The sequence below is a fragment of the Tamandua tetradactyla genome, chromosome 2 (genome assembly GCF_023851605.1).
Source record: "Tamandua tetradactyla isolate mTamTet1 chromosome 2, mTamTet1.pri, whole genome shotgun sequence".
NCBI lineage: Eukaryota > Metazoa > Chordata > Mammalia > Pilosa > Myrmecophagidae > Tamandua > Tamandua tetradactyla.
In genome coordinates, this window is record NC_135328.1 from 169,530,861 (window position 1) to 169,553,045 (window position 22,185).

Sequence of the window (22,185 nt, forward strand, 5' to 3'; positions counted from 1 at the left end):
TAACTTATGTAGATAGTTGATTGAACACCTTAAGTACATGGAACTTTGTATAGGACATGAGATTTTGTTGGTTTGTCCAGGTGATGCCCTGATGAATCTCAGAGTGATCTGATCAGTGAGTGGAAAAGTATTTGCAAAGTCCCCTCTGGGGAATGGTGAGAATGGGGGGAAAACTCAACTTTCCCAAGTTGAATTCTTGATATTCTCACAAGCAGTGTGGATACCCAAAGCTGGGCTGAGCCCCCAGTCTTGGGGTTTGTTCATATGAAACTTAACCCCACAGTCAAGCCTACTTAAAATTAAGCCTAAGAGTCACCCCCAAGAGGACCTCTTTTGTTGCTCAGATGTAGCCTCTCTCTTCAGCCAAGACAGCAAGCAGACTCACCACCCTCCCCCTGTCTACGTGGGACATGACATCCAGGGGTGTGGATCTTCCTGGCAGCGTGGGACAGAAATCCCAGAATGAGCAGAGATTCAGCATCAAGGGATTGAGAAAAACTCTAGAATGAGCTGAGACCCAGCATCAAGGGATTGAGAAAAACTCTAGAATGAGCTGAGACCCAGCATCAAGGGATTGAGAAAACCTTCTCCATCAAAAGGGGGAAGAGTGAAATGAGACAAAGTGTCAATGGCTGAGAGATTCCAAACAGAATCGAGAGGTTATGCTGGAGGTTATTCTTATGCATTAAGTAGATATCACCTTGTTATCCAAGATGTAATGGAGAGGCTGGAGGGAACTGCCTGAAAATGTAGAGCCGTGTTCCAGTAGCCATGTTTCTTGATGATGATTGTATAATGATACAGCTGTCACAATGTGACTGTGTGGTTGTGAAAACGTTGTGTCTGATGCTCCTTTTATCTACATTGTCAACAGATGAGAGGAACATATGGAATAAAAATAAATAATAGGGGGAACAAATGTTAAAATAGATTTAGTTTGAAATGCTAGTGGTCAATGAAAGGGATCAGTAAGGGGTATGGCCTGTAAAATTTTTTTGTTGTTGTTATATTTTCCTGTTGTCTTTTTATTTCTTTTTCTGAATTGATGCTAATGTTCTGAGAAATGATCATGATGATGAATATGCAACTATGTGATGATATTGTGAATTGCTGAGTGTATGTGCCGGGAATGTTTGTTTCTTGTAATTTTTTTTAATTAATAAAAAGTTAAAAAAAAAACAAAAACAAAGTTGCCTTTTATTACAACTTCTATTCAACACTATGTACTATGTACTATATAAAAGGGTCCTGCACATACACAGCAGAAATATACTGTCCACTCACCAATTTTTGAGTTTGAGAAAATTCATCGGAGATATCTGAAGACTCATAGTCAAAGATTTCCCTTAAATGGTCAATTTTACTAACAAAATTAGTGTCTAGAGTGCTGCTGTCTCTTTGCATTCATCTTCTGATTTGTGTAATATTCAAAATGTCTTCCTCTGCCAATCTGCTTCTCTTTGCCATTACAGATGAAAAAGAAAAATTCTTAATTCTCAACTGGGATCAATGAAAGTTCAAAGCAGACCAAAAAGAAGGTGTCTACAGTCTTCTGTATCTCCTTAGAGGTGACACAATATGCTTGCAATGCACTCCAGCCTCTCAGGCAGGGGATCATTCTGCAGGATCCTCAGGGCTTTAGCAGCAGTATCCCATTTTTTGGTCTGTCTTATCCTTCCTTTCCCATTAAATTGCTGTTCTCCCACATAAAGTCCAACTTAATAAAGTAAAGGTGGAATTGGAAATGGGTAAAAGTACATTGGGTGATAAGCACCTCATGTTTTAACTGTAGGTGGACTGCACCCAGACTAAGAATCAGTAGACATGTACATTACTTTTTTTTCATGAACAATGCATTTAGCTCTACCATAGGTGTTATGCTTTCTGGAGTCCTTTCACTATGAAAAGGGTGGACTATGGGTTTAGGAAATTTTTTCCTTTCAAAGCTTTGGCAGCGACTGTGTTCTGGGATTTTTAGAAACTTTCAGTTTGAAATTCCTTCCATTTCCCAGTGCTGATCTCCAAGTGTTAGTTGTACTGTAAACACCTTATGTGAGTTGGACCTTGTTCACACAAAAGGTTATACTCAGGCTGATTCTTGCAGAAAAGGGTTAACTCATCCACAAGACATGCTTGGCACTGTCTCACTAGAGTGTACCATGTTAAAAGGAGTTGCCGCTGTACTGGTAATAAATGCAGAGGGTAAAGCAAAGTTTTGAATATGTTTATCTGCATCTTTGGAGGGCAGAGAGCTAGTAACAGAAGTAATACCCATCAAAGGCTGTGAGAGAAAAGACTGGCATTTGTTCAGTGTTTGGCTCCCTGAGAGAGCTGCAGATGGGTTCTGAGCTTGCACTTGAACTTGAGACATGGTCATTTTCAACAAAAATGAATAAATGCAGGTAAACAGCTTTCAGTTCAGGTTAAATTCAGGGCTATGAAGTCTAAACTTTTACCTTAAAAAAGGGTGCTCCATGAACAAAATTGTTTTGGTTCAGGTCTGAGAGATGCTACTGCTTCCAGCTTTTTCCCCTGTTGGTGAAAGAAGGGAGAGGAAAAGGAGGAAAATGTGGGAGAGAACAGGGAGAGTGGATGAGGAGGATGGGTGCAACTAGGCAAGAGAGGGGAGTTGGGAATCAGGGGAAGAGGGAGCCAAGTGAGAGCCAAGATGTAGTGGTGGTCATCAGTGCAACTGAAGAGCCACAGCCTGGAAGAAAGTGGCTGGGGAGAAGCTGGCACTTGTCCCTGGCACATGCCTGCCCTTGATGCCTGGCCTCATTCCCAGGCTGGAACCACAAGTCTTTGTTTTTCTTACTTTTTTCTATTGACAAGAAAAGTTTATCATTTATATAAAAGAACAATCATTCCCAAATACCCAAGATGCTACCGAAGAAGAAAGCAGAAGGGGCACTTGCCCTATTAAATAACAAGACTTTTTTAAAAGCTATATTAAAGTTAGGATAATGTGGTACTTGTACATGAGTAGAGAAAATGACCATAGAAAAGAGAAACTCTAGAAATAGTCCCACACATATATGGAACTATGAAATATGACAGAGAAGGTAATAAGGATCAGTGGAGAAAGAATGGACTTAAAAAAATATATATAACTGGTTACTCATATGTAAAAAAACAAATTATTTCCAGATAAATTAAGGATTTAAATATGAAAAACATAAAGCTTTATCTTTTGATATTCTGAAGGCTATCTTAAATAAGACACATAAAAATGCTGTTTTTAAAAGGGAAAATTTATAAGTTCAACTATAATAAAACTAAGAACATTTCTGTTCATCAAAAACACAAAGTAAAAAGATAGGCAAAGATATCTGTAATACATTTGACCAACAAAGACAAGCAACTTAGTTGAAAACTGGGTAAAAATAAAGACATTTCAGAAAAGAGTAAATGCTTATGGCCAACAAAGATAAAAAGATGTTCAATCTCAGCAGTAAGCAGGGAATGCAAACAAATGAGATATCAGTTTACATTTAATGAATTGCTAAAACTGACAAATCTTAACAAAGGAAAAATTAACAAGCCAAGTGCGGAGAAAATTTGAAGCAAGAGAACCTTGTACTTGTATCAAATGGAAGCATAATTTGGTACAACCACAATTTGACAACATCTCAAGTCCTCAAAGTTATGCATGTCTGCAACTCAGCCACTCCACTCCTAGGGTATATATCTAAGAGAAATTCTTGTACATGCATACCAAAAAACAATATTTTTAGTAAAAAAAAAAAAAAAAGACATCTACTGAAAACCTCTCCTCGGAGATTCAGACAAAGAAAGGACAAATTGCACTTGCTCAGAGCTCTGGAGGAGGTAAAGACTGGAGAAAGATCCAAAACTGCTGAACCAAAGAGAAAAATTTCAGTAGGAAACTTCCATCTTGGATTAGCTGGTCCTTTCCCCTCCCTCTTACTCAGTCTCACGCAGTGCCTAGGGGCAGCAACCAGGACCCCTCCCACCTACCACTGAGAATACAGACTATAAAATTTCTCACAGCGATGAGACAGATGCACACCTATATCCTGACACAGAGACCCATGTCCACAAGAAACCACAGCAAGGCACAAGCCTCTGGGGAGTGCAGAATACAAAATGGCACCAAGGAAGAGCTTCCAAAATGGAGAATTAGGAAGGAACTGCAGAATCTCCTTCCTTCTCCAAAGCAGCAAGCAGCCAGGCAGAAACTGTCCAAATCAACTGTTTGGAGATCTGGTAAACAGGAGGACATTTAATGGCCCTGATCAGTGTGGGACAAAGGGACTGAGAAACCATGGGTAGAGACTATAACTCTAGCTGTGGCTCCTTGTGCCCATTTCCCACCCGTAAGGGAAGCAGAAGCAGGAGGCCAGATCTTTGCCTGGGGGATGGCTATGGACTTGAATGGTGGTGGAACTGCTCTGTCTCAAGTGCAGATGGGGATACAGTCTAACACTGAGCCAAATGCTAGCCAGTGAAGTGAGGTCACAGGAATTCTACAGTTTCAGCTCTGCTAAGTTAGTTGCTGCTGGGCTCCATGAGTTAAACACCTTCTGATAATTAAATCACCAGACAGTGTCATCTGCTGGGCAGACCAGAAAGTGCAGAGGCAAAAAGCAGGATTTTCTAGAGCCTCTCCTTACCCTATCTGAAGCCCATCTATACCCTCTGCATGGGTACTTGGCATTGTTGCGGCCAGGAAATATCATCCAACTGTACAAAACAGTGCCCTAATACAAAACTAGGTAACAACTAAATCCTAGAGGAGAGTGAAATCGACCTTCAGAATAGACCATCAAGATAAACAGATGGCCAGATATCAGGAAAAAATCACAAGGCATACCAAAACACTGGAAGACATGGCCCAAAGTCAGAGGAGACACAGAATTTGGAACAACTAAATCAATTCGAGGAGATGAAGGAAAATACGTATAAAGGGATAAAGAACATTAAGAAGACACTAGAGAACATAAAGATTCTGAGCGAATATACAGAAAAATAACATTATGAAATGAAAGACTTAGATGAAATTAAAAATATACTTAAGACACACAACAGCAGATCTGAAGAGGCAGAAGAAAGAATTAGGAAGCTAAAAACAGAGAGACCTAGTACGAATAGACAAAAGAACAAATGGAGAAATAAATGGAAAAATTTGAGCAGGGTCTCAGGGAAATGACTGACAAGAAGAAGTGCAGAAACATACACATTATGGGCATCCAAAAAAAGAGAAGAAAAAGGAAAAGGCCAGAAGACTATTCGAGGAAATAAGGGCTGAAAATTTCCCAACCTTTAAAAGAGGCATAAATATGTAAATCCACCATACTCCAAGCAGAATAAAATGAAATAGGTTCACTTCAAGACACATAATAATCAGGCTATCTATTGCCAAAGAGAAGGAGAAAATTCTTAAAGTAACAAGAAAAAAGCAATTCACCACATACAAGAGAAACCAAGTAAGACTATCAGACACTATAGAGGTGAGAAGGTAGCTGGGTATGATAGAGTTAAGATACTGAAAGAGAAAAACTGCCAGACAAGAATTCTCTATCCAGCAAAGCTGTCCTTCAAAACTGAGGGTGAATTTAAAATACACACAGATTCTGTTAACAAGAGATCAGCCTTACAAGAAAGAAATACTACAGGGAGTTCTGCCACTTAAAAGACAGGAGAGAGAGGCCTGGAGGAGGATACAGAAAAGAAGAGTATTACTAAGGATAACTAAAAGGATTAAAAGAAAAAAAAACAAAAACAAAACAGATCTAACAAATAAATGCACAAGGATAAAATTATTGAAATAACTACTGCATTTACAATAATAACATTGAATGTTAATAGAATAAACTCCCCAGTCAAAAGACACAGTTTGGCAGAATATATTTAAAAATATACATTATATGTGGCTTACAAGAGAGTCATCTGAGACCCAAAGATTCAAATAGGTTGAATGTGAAAAGATGGAAAAATATATTCCATATAAGCGCTAACAACAACAAAAAAAGCTGAGGTGGCTATACGAATATCAGCCAAAACAGACTTTACAGGCAAAAACGTTATAATATGATAAACGACCTAGACCTAACAGACATATATAGAATATTGCACCCCCAAATAGCAGGCTACATATTTTTCTCCAGTGCTCATGGAACATTCTACAGGACAGACCATATGCTGAGGCACGAAACAGGCCTTAGCAAATTTAAAAAGACTGAAGTTATACAAAGTACATTCTCTGATCATAATAGAATAAAGCTGGAAATCAATAACAACTGGAGAACCAAGAATTCCAAAAATATATGGAAGTTAAAGAACACACTATTAAACAATCAGTGGATCAAAGAATAAACTGCATGAGAAATCGGTAAATACCTTGAGATGAATGAAAACAAGAACATAACATACCAAAATTTATGGTATGCAGTAAAGGCAGTGCTGAGAGGGAAATTTATAGCCCTAAACATCTACATTAAAAAGGAAGAAAGAGCTAAAACTAACAACCTAACTGAACAACTGAAAAATGAGAAAGAGCAGGAAACTAAATAATAGCATGCAGAAGGAAAAGAAAGAAAGACTGGAGGGGAAATAAATGAAATGGAGAAAAAAACAGAATCAATAAAACTAAAAGTTAGTTATTTGAGAAGATCAATAAAAATGACAAAGCCTTACTAGACTGACAAAGACAAAAAAGAGAAGATGCAAATAAATAAAATCAGAAATGAGAAAAGGGTCATTACCATGGATCACAAAGAAATATAAAAGATTATGAATAGATACTAGGCCTAACTGTTTGCCAACAAACAAGACAACTTAGATGAAATGGGCAAGTTCCTAGAAACATGCAAACAACTAACAATGACTATAAAAAACAGAAGATCTCAAAAAACTGATCACAAGTAAAAGAACTGAATCGGTCATTAAAAACCTCCCAAGAGTAGATGCAAATACTAGTGGTCAATGACAGAGAGGGTTAAGGGGTATGGGATGTATGAGCTTTATCTTTTTTCTTTTTATTCAATTTTCTGGAGTGATGCAAATGTTTTAAAAAATGATCATGGTGATGAATGCACAAGTATGTGATGATATTGTGAGTTATTTGCTTGTACACACGTATGGACTGTGTGTGTAAAGATTTGGTGAGACAAATACTAAAAAAAAAAAAAGAAAGAAAGCATATGATGAAAATCCCTATTTCCACAGAGGGCATATTAGAGAGTATTCTTTCACATTACAAAAGACCTTAATAGCATACCTTCAACTATTAAGCTCTCAGGGTACCTTTACTAACCTGTATGGTCAGTTTATTTGAACACTGTAACTACACAGAAACTTGAATAGGGAGTGAGATCTTGTTGGTTTGTACGGCTTGGTTTAATGCCCGGATACATTCCACAGTAATCTGGGCAGAAGATTAAAAAGTATTCACAAAGTCCCCTTGAGGAACTGGGGAAAAAGGTAGAAATATTAAACTTCCTCACCTGGGGAAGACCTGATATTCTCACAAGCATTGGGGACTGCCATTTTGATGGGCCAGGCCCTTGATCCTGGGGCTTGCCCTTATGAAAATTATTCCTGCAAAGGAGAAGCTAAGCCTACTTATAGTTATGCCTAAGACTTACCGCCAGAGAACCTCTTTTGTTGCTCAGATGTGCCCTCTCTCTAAGCTAACCTGGTAGGCAATCTCACTGCCCTTCCCCACTATGTGGGACATGACTTCCAGGGATGAGTCTGGCCTTGGCATCAAGGAATGAGAAAGCCTTTATGACCAAAGGGGATTAGAGAAATGAAACAAAATAAAGTTTCAGTGGCTGAATGATTACAAATAAAGTCAAGAAGTCATTCTCGAGGTTTTTCTTATGCATTATACAGAAATCTCGTTTTAGTTTTTGTTGTATTGGAGAAGCTGGAGGGAAATAGCTGAAACTGCTGAAGTGAAATTCAATAGCCTTGATTCTTGAATCTTCAAGAAGATATAACTATACAGCTTTTAAGGTGTGATCATGTGATTATAAAAACCTTCTGACTGACACTTCCTTTACCCAGTATATGAACAAATGAGTAAAAAGAAAAAAAAAAGACAAAAAACCCCACAAAAAACAAAAAACAAATAATGGGGGGGAGGTATATGGATGGGATAAAAAGTTAAAAAGTGTTCTTTTTTACTTATTAACTTCTATTCTTATTTTATTTTTTTGGAGCAATGAAAATGTTCTAAAATCAATAATGATGACAAATGCACACCTATATAATGATACTGTGAACTACTGATTGTACAATTTGGATGATTATATGGTATGTGAATATATATCTCAATAAAACTGCATTTAAAAAAATAAAAAAACACTCCCCACAAAGAAAACCAGGACCAGACGGCCTCATGAATTTTACTAAGCATTCCAAGAAGAATTAAGAGCATTCCTGGAATTAATATCTAACTATCTAACTCTTTCTATAAAGCCAACATCACCCTAATATCAAAGCCTGATAAAGATACAAGAAAACTACAGACCAATCTCCCTAATGAATACACATGAAAAACCCTCAGCAAAATATTTGCAAATCGAATCCAATAGCACATTAAAAGAAATATATACCATGATCAAGTAGGTTCCATTCCTGGTATGCAAGGGTGTTTTCAACACAAAAAATCAATCAATGTAATATATCACATACATCCCAAAGGATCAATCAAAAGGGAAAAACCACATGATCATCTCAATTGACGTTCAAAAGGCATTTGACCAAATCCAGCATCCCTGATAAAAACACTTCAAAATACAGGAACAGAAGAAAACTTCCTGAACATGAAAAGGGCATATATGAAAAATCCACAGGTAATACCATTTTCAATAGTGAGAGAGTGAAAGCTTTCCCTCTAAGATGGAGAACAAGACAAGGAAGCCTACTGTCGTTGTTATTCAATATTGTGCTAGAAGGTCTAGCTAGAGCAATTAGGCAAGAAATAGAAATAAAAGGCATCCAAATCAGAAAGGAAGAAATAAAACTTTCACTATCTGCAGATAACATAATCCTATATTTAGAAAAACCTGAAGAAAACATGACAAACAACTTGAGCTAATAAACAAGTTCAGCAAAGTGGCGGGAAACAAGACCAACATGCAAAATTCAGTGGTGTTTCTATAGACTAGTAATAAATTATCCAAGGAAGCAATCAAGAAAAAAATTCCATTTACATTAGCAACTAAAAAATTAAGTATCTAGGAATAAACTTATCCAAGGATGTAAAGGATCTGTACACAGAAAACTACAAAACATTTCTAAAAGAAATCAAAGAAGACCTAAATAAATAGTAAGACATCTTGTTGTGTGGATAGATTTGGAATGCTAAATGTTAAGATATCAATTCTACCCAAACTGATCTGCAGATTCAATGAAATACCAATCAAAATTCCAACAGCTTTCTTTGCAGAAATGGAAAAGTTCATTACCAATTTAGTTTGGAAAGGTAAAGGGCCTTGAATAGCCAAAAACATCTTGAAAAAGAAAAATGAAGTGGGTGGTTTCATGGTTCCTGATTTTAAAGTATATTATAAAGTCACAGTGGTCAAAAAAAACATGGTACTGGCATAAAGATAGACATATTGATCAATGCAACTGAACTGAGAGCTCAGAAATAGACCCCCAGACCCATGGTCAATTAACTTTTTTTTTTTTTTTTTTGCACAGGCAAAACATTTGAAGCTAAAGAATGCTTAACATGTGTAGAATATTTAACTAGGTTGAACTTAAATGTTTGGAAATGGACAGAGGTGAAGACAGCATGTTATTGTGAAAATAATTAACAGTACAGCATGGTTGGTACATGTGACAGAAAGGGGAAGTTCATGTATGTCACCAGAAGGAAAATTGGAAGATAAAACATGGGAATGTAGAACACAGTGACTCTTGTTGTGGGCAATGACTGACTAATTGTACAAATACAAAAAAAAGGTTCTTTCAGGAACTATAATAAATGTACAACACCATTACAAGAAGTTAATAATAGATGGGCAGATAGAAAAAAATGCATCTACTGCAAACTATGGACTACAGTTAACAGTAATATTTTAATATTCTTTCATCAACATTAACAAATGTACCGCACTAATACTATGGGTTAACAATACTGGTGGGGGAGACGGCCAAGATGGTGGCTTAGCAAGGTGTGGGATTTAGTTCATCCTCCAGAACAGCTACTAAATAAACAGAAACAATACAGAACAACTCCAGGGGCCACATCAGTGACCAGACACACAGCATACCCCACTCTGGACCAGCTGGACCGGCTGTGAGCCCCCCCAGAACCGTGAGCTCGCCAAACCCTGGCAACTGGTGCCCCTTCCCCACAGGCTGCTTCTCAGAGGGGAAAGGAAAGAAAGTTTATCAGCAGCAGGGACTGAGCGCAACTAAACTTCAAGTGTGGAATTAATTCATAAATTCTGACTACTAAAAATAGGCCCCCAGCTCAAGTAAACCTCGTCAAAGTGCAGGGTTGCTGATTTTCACCCCAGTCCCAAGGGGGCAGGGCTGACGGAAAAAGAAAAAAAAAAAAAAAAAAAGAAAGAAACAGGTTTCTGTGGCTGTGTTTCTACAAAGGCTTGACTACCTTTGGATACAGCAGCAGGACTTCTCAGGCTGCAACTGCCCCAGGTATAGGCAGAAACAAGCTTGCTTGAGACCTTCCCCAGGGGAGGTGTGAGGCCCAACTCAGGTGGAATCTCTCCCTCGAGGAAGTCAGACCACAGGGTTTGGTAATTTAAAGCCATAAAACCAGCCTACAACCAACCTCTCCTCTGTCTCCATCATGCCCCCAGCAGGGAGAGCCTGCCAAAGTTAAAGGTACCGCATCATGTTATGCTGGTGGGACCTGCAGTCAGACAAGCGCCACATACTGGGCAGGAAAAGAAAAACAGAGTCCAGAGACTTCACAGGAAAGTCTTTTAACCTACTGGGTCTCACCCTCAGGGAAAACCAACACAGGTGACTCTTTCCTCCTGATTGGAGGCCAGTTTGGTCTGGGAAAATCCAGCTGGGTCTATAATAACAAAGCAGACCCTCCCAAGGGTGAGAGGGAAAAGGCACCATACAGGCAGGGCAAGAAACAAGAAAACATGAACTGAAAAATTCTCCTCTGTTAAACAAAACCTAAGCAAGAGGTCCAGAAAAAGCGGAAATGAATGTCAAAGGACAGACAACAAATTCACAAGCAAGAAAACCCTAGGTAAAAGAAGTGAAAACAATCTCTAGAATAAACTAATAAGGTAATTAAATGCCAAGACGCCAGCAAAAAATAATAAATCACACTAGGAAAATTGAAGCTATGGCCCAATCAAAGGAACAAACCAACAATTCAAATGAGATACAGGAGTTGAAACAATTAATTCAGAATGTACGAACAGACATAGAAAACCTCATCAAAAATCAAATCAATGAATTGAGGGAGGATATAAAGAAGACAAGAAATGAACAAAAAGAAGAAACTGAAAGTCTGAAAAAAACAAATCACAGAACTTATGGGAATGAAAGGCACAGAAGAAGAGATGAAAAAAACAATGGAAACCTACAATGTTAGATTTCGAGAGGCAGAAGACAGGATTACTGAACTGGAGGATGGAACATTGAAAATCCAACAAACAAAAGAAAATATAGGGAGAAGAATGGAAAAATATCAGCAGGGATTCAGGGAACTGAATGACAATATGAAGCGCACGAATGTACGTGTTGTGAGTGTCCCAGAAGGAGAAGAGAAAAGGAGGAGAAAAACTAATGGAGGAAATTATCACTGAAAATTTCCCAACTCTTATGAAAGACTTAAAATTACAGATCCAAGAAGTACAGCGTACCCCAAAGAGAATAGATCCAAATAAAAGTACTCTAAAACACTTATTAATCAGAATGTCAGAGGTCAAAGAGAAAGAGAGAATTTTGAAAGCAGCAAGAGAAAAGTAATCCCTCACATGCAAAGGAAGGGCAATAAGACTATGCGTAGATTTCTCAGCAGAAACCATGGAGGCAAGAAGACAGTAGGATGATATATTTAAATTACTAAAAGAGAAAAACTGTCAACCAAGAATTCTATATCCACCAAAATTGTCCTTCAACAATGAGGGAGAAATTAAAACACTTTCAGACAAAAAATCAATGGGAGAATTTGTGACCAAGAGACTAACACTAAATACTAAAGGGAGCACAAGAGGCAGTTAAGACAGGAGAGAGAGGTGTGGAGAAGAGTGTAGAAAGGAAGACTATGAGTAAAGGTAAAAAGAAGAAAAATTAGATGTCACATATAAAATCCAAAAGGCAAAATGGTAGAAGAAAGTCCTACCTGTACAGTAATAACACTAAATGTTAAAGGATTAAACTCCCCAATAAAAAGACATAGACTGGCAGAATGGATTAAAAACCAGGACCCATCCATATGCTGTCTACAAGAAACACATCTTAGATCCAAGCATAAACATAGGTTGAAAGTGAAAGGTTGGGAAAAGATATTTCATGCAAATAACAATCAGAAAAGAGCAGGAGTAGCTAGCTATTCTAATACCCAACAAATTGGACTTCAAATGTAAAACAGTTAAAAGAGACAAAGAAGGACACTATGTATTAATAAAAGGAACAATTCAACAAGAAGACATAACAATCATAAATATTCATGCACTGAGCCAGAATGCTCCAAAATACATGAGGCAAACACTGAAAAGAGAAATAGACACATCTACCATAATAGTTGGAGACTTCAATTCCACACTCTCATCAATGGACAGAACATCTAGACAGAGGATCAATAAAGAAACAGAGAATTTGAATGATACAATAAATGAGCTAGATTTAACAGACATTTATAGAACATTACACCCCATAACAGCAAGATGTACTTTCGTCTCAAGTGCTCACAGAAGAATCTCAAGGATAGACCATATACTGGGTCACAAAGCAAGTCTCAATAAATTTAAAAAGATGAAATCATACACAACACTTTCTCAGATCCTAAAGGAATGAAGTTGGAAATCAATAATACACAGAGTGCCAGAAAATTCACAAATATATGGAGGCTCAACAACACACTCCTAAACAACCAGTGGGTCAAGGAAGAAATTACAAGAGAAATCAGTAAATATCTCGAGGCAAATGAAAATGAAAACACAACATATCAAAACTTATGGGATGCAGAAAAGGCAGTGCTAAGAGGGAACTTTATTGCCCTATATGCCTACATCAAAAAAGAAAAAGGGCAAAAATCAAGGAATTAACTGTCCACTTGGAAGAAGTAGAGAAAGAACAACAAACTAACCCCAAAGCAAGCAAAAGGAAAGAAATAATGAAGATTACAGCAGAAATAAAGGAAACTGAGACCATGAAAACAGTTGAGAAAATCAACAAAAGCAGAAGCCGGTTCTATGAGAAAATCAATAAGATTGATGGACACTTAGAGAGCTTGACAAAAAGAAGAAGAGAGAGGATAAATGGAAGAGGAGACATAACCACTGAGCCCACAGAAATAAAGGAAATAATGACAGGATATTATGACCAACTTTATGCTAATAATGAATATAGATGCAAAAATCCTCAACAAAATTCTAGCAAATCAAATCCAGTAACACATTAAAAGAATTATACATCATGACCAAGTAGGATTCATCCCAGGTATGCAAGGATGGTTCAACAGAAGAAAATCAATTAATGTAATATACCATATCAACAAATCAAAGCAGAAAAACTACATGTTCACCTTGATTGATGTAGAAAAGGCATTTGACAAAATTCAACATCCTTTTTTATTGAAAACACTTCAAAGAACAGGAATAGAAGAGAACTTCCTCAATATGATAAAGGCAATATAGAAAAACCCACAGCTAACATCATCCTATAAAGGGGAAAAACTGAAAACTTTCCTACTAAGATCAGGAACAAGACAAGGATGTCCACTATCACCACTGCTATTCAACAATGTGTTGGAAATTCTAGCCAGAGCAATTAGACAAGAAAAAGAAATACAAGGCATCAAAATTGGAAAGGAAGTAAAACTCTCACTGTCTGCAGATGATATGATACTATATGTTGAAAACCCCAAAAAATCTACAGCAAAACTACTAGAGCTAATAAATGAGTACAGCAAAGTGGCAGGTTACAAGATCAACACTCAAAAAACTGTAGTTTCTACACACTAGTAATGAACAATCTGAGGGGGAAATCAAGAAAAAAATTCCATTTACAATTGCAACTAAAAGAATAAAATATTTAGGAAAAAATTTGACTGAAGAGACAAAAGACCTATACAAAGAAAACTACAAGAAATTGTTAAAAGAAATCACAGAAGACCTAAATAGATGGAAGGGCATACCGTGTTCATGGATTGGAAGACTAAATATAGTTAAAATGCCAATTCTACCTAAATTGATCTACAGATTCAATGCAATACAAATTAAAATCCCCAAAACTTACTTTTCAGAAATAGAAAAACCAGTAACCAAATTTATCTGGAAGGGCAGGGTGCCCCAAATAGCTAAAAGTATCCTGAGAAAAAAAAGTGAAGTTGGAGGTCTCACACTACCTGACTTTAAGGAATATTATGAAGCTACAGCGGTCAAAACAGCACGGTACTGGCATCAAGATAGATATACTGACCAATGGAATAGAATAAAGTATTCAGATATAGACCTTCTCATCTATGGACAATTTGATCTTTGATAAGGCAGTCAAGCCAACTCACCTGGGACAGAACAGTCTCTTCAATAATGGTGCCGAGAGAACTGGGTATCCATATGCTAAAGAATGAAAGAGGACCCATATCTCACACCCTATACAGAAATTAACTCAAAATGGTTCAAAGACCTAAACATTAGATCTAAGACCATAAAACTGTTAGAGGAAAATGTAGGGAAATATCTTATAAATTTGATACTAGGAGGCGGTTTCCTAGACCTTACACCCAAAGCACGAGCACTGAAGAAAGAAAGAAAGAAATGGGAACTCCTCAAAATTAAACACTTTTGTGCATCAAAGAACTTCATCAAGAAAGTAAAAAGGCAGCCTACACAATGGGAGATAATATTTGGAAACGATATATCTCATCAAGTTCTAGTATCCAGAATATATAAAGAGATTGTTCAACTCAACAACAAAAAAGACACACAACCCAATTACAAAATGGGCAAAAGACTTAAACAGACACTCTTAGAAGAGAAAATATAAATGACCAAAAGGCACATGAAAAGTGCTCAACTTCCCTGGCTATTAGAGAAATGGAAATCAAAATCACAATGAGATATCATCTCACACCCACCAGAATGCCCATTATCAATAAAACAGAAAATGACAAGTGCTGGAGAGGATATGGAGAAAGAGGCACACTTATCCACTGTTCGTGGGAATGTCAAATGGTACAACCACGGTGGAAGGCAGCTTGGCGGTTCCTCAAAAAGCTAAGTACAGAATTGCCATATGACCTGGCAATACCACTCCTAGATATCTACTCAGAGGTCATGAGGGCAAGAACACAAATGGACATTTCCACACCAATGTTTATAGCAGCATTATTTACAATTGCGAAGAGATGGAAACAGCCAAAATGTCCATCCACAGACGACTGGCTAAACAAACTGTGGTATATACATACGATGGAATATTATGCAGCTTTAAGACAGAATAAACTTATGAAGTATGTAACAACATGGATGGAACTTGAGAACATTATACTGAGTGAGATTAGCCAGAAACAAAAGGACAAATACTATATGGTCTCACTGATATGAACTGACATTAGTGAATAAACTTGGAATATTTCGTTGGTAACAGAGACCTTCAGGAGATAGAAATAGGGTAAGACATTGGGTAATTGGAGCTGAAGGGATATAGATTGTGCAACAGGACTGAATGTAAAAACTCAGAAATGGACAGCACAATAGTACCTAACTTCAATACAATTTTGTGAAAACACTGAATGAAGCTGCATGTGAGAATGATAGAGGGAGGAGGGGTGGGGGCACAAATGAAATCAGAAAGAAAGATAGACGATAAAGACTGAGATGGAATAATCTAGGAATGCCTAGAGTGTATAATGATAGTTACTAAATGTACAAATTTAAGAAATGCTTTTGCATGAGGAAGAACAAAGACTAGGAAATGTGTTATTTCCTTTCTTTCCTTCTCTTTCTCCTGTTAGATCCTGGCATTTAAGGAAAGCTCTGTCATAATACAAGCTGGATACAAGCTTAAGGAACAGATGGCTTAGAGTCTAAATTCCAGTGATAATATATTCAAATATCAAAATTCCCATGTTTCAATAAAAGATTGCAAAAAACAGAAATAAAGGGGATGCAGTAGCCCAGGCCAAGAATATGATTAAAGCATTAAAATCTATCAATGAAGAGGTTCAGACCTGGGATATGCCAGAGAATTATTACTTTTTAAATGGCCCTAAATTGCACAAACACTATGAAAAAATATATCTTGATCTAGTTTGAAGGAAATCGGGGAAATGATAGATGAATACAAAGGGAATATCAATATAAAGATTAAAATAGTGAAAAGGAACCAGAGCTGAAGATAACAGTTACAGAAATTTAAAATTCCCTAGAGGGGTTCAACAGCAGGTTGGAGTTGGCAGCAGAATCAGTGAATTTGAAGATAAGACAACTGAAATCATCCAATCTGAGGAGTACTAGAAAAAATGAAGAAAAGTAAATGCAGCCTGAGGAACCTGTGGGACACCATTAAGCATAATAATATACACATTGTGGGAATCCTTGAAGGAAAAGGAAAAGGGGGCAGAGAGAGTATGCAAAGAAAAAAATGACAAAAAAACTTTCCAAATTTAATGAAAGACATGAATATAAACATATAAGAGGCCCAACAATGCCTAAAAGAATAAACTCAAAGAAACCATGCCCATGCACATTATAATAAAACTGTTAAATATCAACAATAAAGACAGAATTTGGAAGATCTTAAGAGAAAAGCAATGTGTTACCAATAAGCTAGCCTCAATAAGATTAAGTGCCAATCAATTTTGCATTGGAAGCCATGGAGGCAAGAAGGCAATAGGATGAAATATTTAAACTGCTGAAAGAAGATAATTACCAACCAAGGATTTTATATCTGCAACTCTGGTTTTAAAAAATGAGGGAAATATTAATATATTCCAAATAAACAAAAACTGAGGGAGTACGTCAGCATTTGACATACCCTACAAGCAATGTAAAAGGGAATTCTTCCATTGAAAGGAAAGGACACTGGACAGAAGAGTGAAACAGCATAAAGAAATAAAGATTTCTGGTAAAGGTTAACTACATGCTTAACTACAAACAAAAGTACTACTGTACTGTATTTTTTGGTTTGTAACTTCAGTTTTTACTTCTTACAGGTGCTAAAAAGCAGGTGCACAAAAACTAATAATAAATAAATGGGTTTTGGACATACAAAAAAATGAATGAACTATAGCTACACCTACAACATAGATGAATACTGGAAATGTACTGAGTGAAAAACACAAATTGTAGTACTAGAAAACTAAAAGATGGTATATCACTTTTACAGAGCTGAAAAACCAAAGTTAAACAGTATTTAGAAAGAGCTCCATATAAGCAGTCCCTGTGTTGCACAACTCCAGATAGTTCCATCCACAGATTTTATGATGTGAATGGTACACTTGATGTAGTACAGTGTATGGTCTATGATCCTCAAGTACTGAATCTGCACGTGTGATTAAATTCAAAAAGCAAGAGAATACTAAATTACTTCAGAAAAATTGCCCTAAGTGGGAAGTGGGGACATGGGATTGGTAAGAAACACACATGGAAGTGCAAATTATTATTACTATTCTAACTCCTGAGCTGTTTGTAGAGTCAAAGTTTTTCAATACATAATACTTTATATCTCTTTTTTTAACTGAAAATCTTTTAAATACATGAAGTGATACATTTAAAAAGATTAATAAAAGTAAAACCAAAACACCAAAAGCATCTAAGACTAGTGAATAGAAGCATTTTTCCACATAAAATTAATACAAGTGCATTAAATAAAAATAGAGAGGAAGAAAGGAAAATTTCTCACCGTCCTACTCATCCAAATATATTTAAGAGTAAACGTTCCTGTTATATTACCCTTTTGCCTTTTTCTATGCTTATGTTTTTTATTATAACTTTAATCACGAATGTTTCTCATTCTGCTTTTTTAACCCAACATAAGCATCTTCCACATTATCATGTACTTTTCTTACCAGTTTTAATGGTTACCTAATAGTCTGTTGAGTTGATAGTTTACCTGACTGGTCTCTGATAGCTGGAATACTTCCAACTTTACAGCATTATAACTTGAAAGACCATGACTGTGCAGATTTATTTTTCCTAAACTAGACTTATCTTTTAGGATAGTTATGAAAAATGCTCCCCCCTAAGTGTTAACTTTAACAATTATCATTAATTGTTAAATTAAACAATATAAATTATATTAAACGTATAAATTAAAACGTGCCAATACTATGCTAAGGGCTTTATGTGTATCATCTCGTTTAATATTCATGACAGTCTTAAGAAGAAATTATTATCCTCACCTTACAAAGGAGAAAACTAAAGTTAAGTAATTTATACAAAATTATAATGCTAATAAATGGCAGAGGAGAGATATAAATCAAGGTCTATCTGATCTTAAAACTCATACTCTCAATGATTAAATACTGCTCGTTTGTTTTCTTTTCTTTTTTTGTAGGCTGTATGGTGGGGCCACATTTCATTATTTTTCCATGTGAATATCCTGTAATTGCAGCACCATTTGTTGAATTTTGTTTTGTTTCTTTTTTGTTGTTGTTGTTGTTGTTATTTTTCTTTTGTTTGTTTTTTTGGGAGGTGCATAGACTGGGAATGGAATCCGGGTCTCCCGCATGGCAGGTGAGAATTCTACCACTGAACTACCCTTTCACCCCTCATCATTTGTTTTTCCATTAAAGAAAATTAAAAATTTAAAAACATGAAAACAAACTAAAAAGTCTAAGAACAAAAGCAAAAAAGGACCACTCCCATTTGCTAATGACCCACTCCCCAGCCCTTAAGCACCCAGGTGCCTAACCTTCTCATCCTCCTCTTCTTCCTCTTCACTTGATTCCACATCATCCATGTCCTCCTCTAGGGCACTAACCCGAGGCTCCAGTTGCTCAGCTTCCTCTAGCACATAGCGTTTCTACAGAGAACAGAAATAGAGAGTAAGGAGTTGTTGTCATCTCCTCTATGCCCCAAAGTCTCCAATATTCAGCTTGCGGGACTGATGGTAAAAAATATAAAATAGCTGAAGCAATTTCATTTCAAATATGCCTTAAACAGTTCAAGAGTTTCCTAAGGACTTTAAATAGAAAGCTAAAGGGAACAACTTCATTTGCTATTGGCTCTACTCTCTGTGATCTTATAGCTGATCAATCAATATAGGCATGGCCTAGAGCCAAAATGTGAGCTTGATAAACAGAAAATTCAAGAGCCACTAAGTTTGTGGCTGGGACTGTCTGGCTGATAGTTCTGCTGGAAGAAGTCCAGCCCAGAATTATCCCCAATATACTCATTAAGGCTCAGTCCAGTTTAGGGGCTGAAGAGTGTCTTGAGTAGGTTCAACTCTCCACCAAATTCAGAATCCAGGCAGCTATTTGGATTCACGCATTTCGTACTGGGCACAGGATATAAACAAACTATCCAACTCATCTCCTGGTTCCATTTTCTTCTGGTATGTAGCTTAGCAGTATTTACTGAGTGATTAGACACTGAGAGGCAAAGGTGACTTCAAAACTGCAATGAAAATGGCTGGGTCATAAGATTCCTTTACCATTTTCTTGTGCCAATGACATAAAAAATGTTGGTTGGCCTAGATGGATAGCCCTAGAATAGCCAAGAACATTTGTATACTATTTAGCTTTCATGCACTCTCATCAAAATCCAGCAGGATTTCTTACTCATTCACTCATTTTGAAGAAATGAGTCAGAGATGCCACTTAATGAAGTCAGCTGGTTCTTTGGAAAAGGGGTCTCCAAAGTCATAGAATCACCACAGTTTGGGATCTAGGACTATATCAGACAGAGCATCCAAAATTCCTCAAGTTCACCAAATTCGGAAAACACAAGTCAATATATTAATTCATGGTATTTGTGTTTGACAGAATGAGACTATATTTCACAAAGGCTGCTTATCAATGTCAGGGCACATCAGAAGCAAGATTGAGTACCTGCAGGTTGCTTAATAAAAACAGAATCAGAGCAAAAGCTAATCTTAAGGGTAACTTCACCTAGGACATATATGGACCCATACTAACGCATACATACCTCTTGGTGAAGTGAAAACATTTATCACACTTCAATTTCTCTTCTGGGCTGGGTTTGATAAACACTAACAAATTCTTGTTTTGTGGTCTTTCCTTCTAGACAGCAAGCAAACCATCCCACTTGCATTAAGAGGCTTGGTTAAAGCTAACTGGACTTCAGAATCCTTAGCTACAAACTAACTGCACATGAAAATTTTCCATGTCTTAAAGTATTCCTACAGATAATAATAAAATAGCCAATGTAATCTACAATAGGGGTTAAGAACTGAGGCTTGAACACAGGTTTTCAGATGTGAAATCTCATTCTATTAACTACACATTCTACAATAGCCAATATGGAACAGGATAGTATACCGCATTCATTTCCAGGTTTTTAATTTTATATGACTGTAACTGGGTCAGTATGGACAAAGAATTGGTCCACTGAATTTAAGTGTGAGTGCTCATCTACCAATTACTTTATTATCATGCTGGTTTGTTGTTCAAGCAAATTCATCTCACTCATTCATCAGATATGTGCACATAACTCAATTCCTGACTTCGCTGTTTGAAGTTTGTCTGATCCCTTTTGGTTTAAATATAGCAAGGAAGTAAGGACCTCAGAGTAGGTGAGATAACAGCAAAGTACTTCAGAATTACTGAGCTGCAATAGCATACCCAAGGATACCTGAAGTAGTGGATCCCCCAAGTTGGGGTTTCTGCTCCCATTCTCTATCTTGGAACCCTTTAGTCAATATCAATGATTTTAACATACATAAACATCCAGACTCAGAGAAAAACAAGTTGGAAGAATCAAAGGTTCTCAGTTACCATTTATCTGTGATTTTTTGCAATATTTTTTACAAGTGGTTATTGAGGTATAACTGACAGACAACAATCTGTGCATTTCAAAAGTATACAGTTTGATGAGTGTTGGCTTGCACTGTATAACTGTAAAACCATTACCAGATCAAGATAATGAACATATCAATCAAACACAAAACTTTACTTGTGCCCTGCCCTTCTTTAATCTTTCCTTCCCACACCTCCTGCTTCTTCACCTTGTTCCCAGACAACCACTAATATGCTTCTGTCACTATAATGTACATTTTCTAAAATTTTATATGAATGGAATCATATAGCTGCCATCTTCTGTGCATCTAGCCATCTTCTTCTGTGCATCTATTCATATAAAATATGAATTATTTTATATGAATAAAATAAATTTTAAAATATTCTTTCACTCAGCCTAATTATTCTGAGAATCATCCATGCTATTCTGTGTATCAGTAGTTGATTCATTTTTACTGGTGAGTAGAATTCCATTGTATGGATGTACCACAATGTTTATCCATTCACTTGTTGATGGACATTTTTGTCTCTACTTTCTGAGTACTACAAATAAAGCTGTCATTTAAATGAATGTTTAACATTTATGTTACAGTGTTTGTGTGCTTTGATTTCTCGAGTAAATTATCTAGGAGTGGAATTGCTGGGTTGTATGCCAGGTGTCTGGTTAACTTTTTAGAAACTGCCAAGCTTCTCTAAGTGGTTGTACCATTTTACAAGGCCATCAGTGTATGAGACTTGCAGTTCCTTCACATCCCCACCAACAGTTGGTATGGTTAATATTTTTAACTTAAGATATTCTAATAGGTATCCTGCTTCCATTCTCATACTAGGTATGTACTGTATCTCATTATGGCTTTAATTTGCATTCCCTTATGATTAATGATGTTGAGTGTCTTTTTATGTGCATATTGGCTAGCTGTATATTTACTATGGCAAAGTATCTCTGGAAATCCTTTACTCATTTTTCCATTGGGATGTCTCATGTTATTATTTTATACATTCTAGATACAAGACTTTTGTTGGATATATGTTGTGCAAATACATTCTTCTAGTCTGTGGCCTTTTTATTT

General features: G+C 36.6%; 1 protein-coding gene across 2 annotated transcripts in view; it reads right to left on the reverse strand.

The window, feature by feature from the left end:
* Nucleotides 1–22,185, reverse strand: part of PRPF38A (pre-mRNA processing factor 38A) — an 83,451-nt gene that overhangs the window by 30,980 nt on the left and 30,286 nt on the right. For both annotated transcript variants that reach the window (XM_077149654.1, XM_077149653.1), the window contains one exon: nucleotides 19,051–19,161. In XM_077149654.1, coding sequence (XP_077005769.1) covers nucleotides 19,051–19,161 — 111 coding nt within the window. The remainder of the gene's footprint in view (nucleotides 1–19,050; nucleotides 19,162–22,185) is intronic.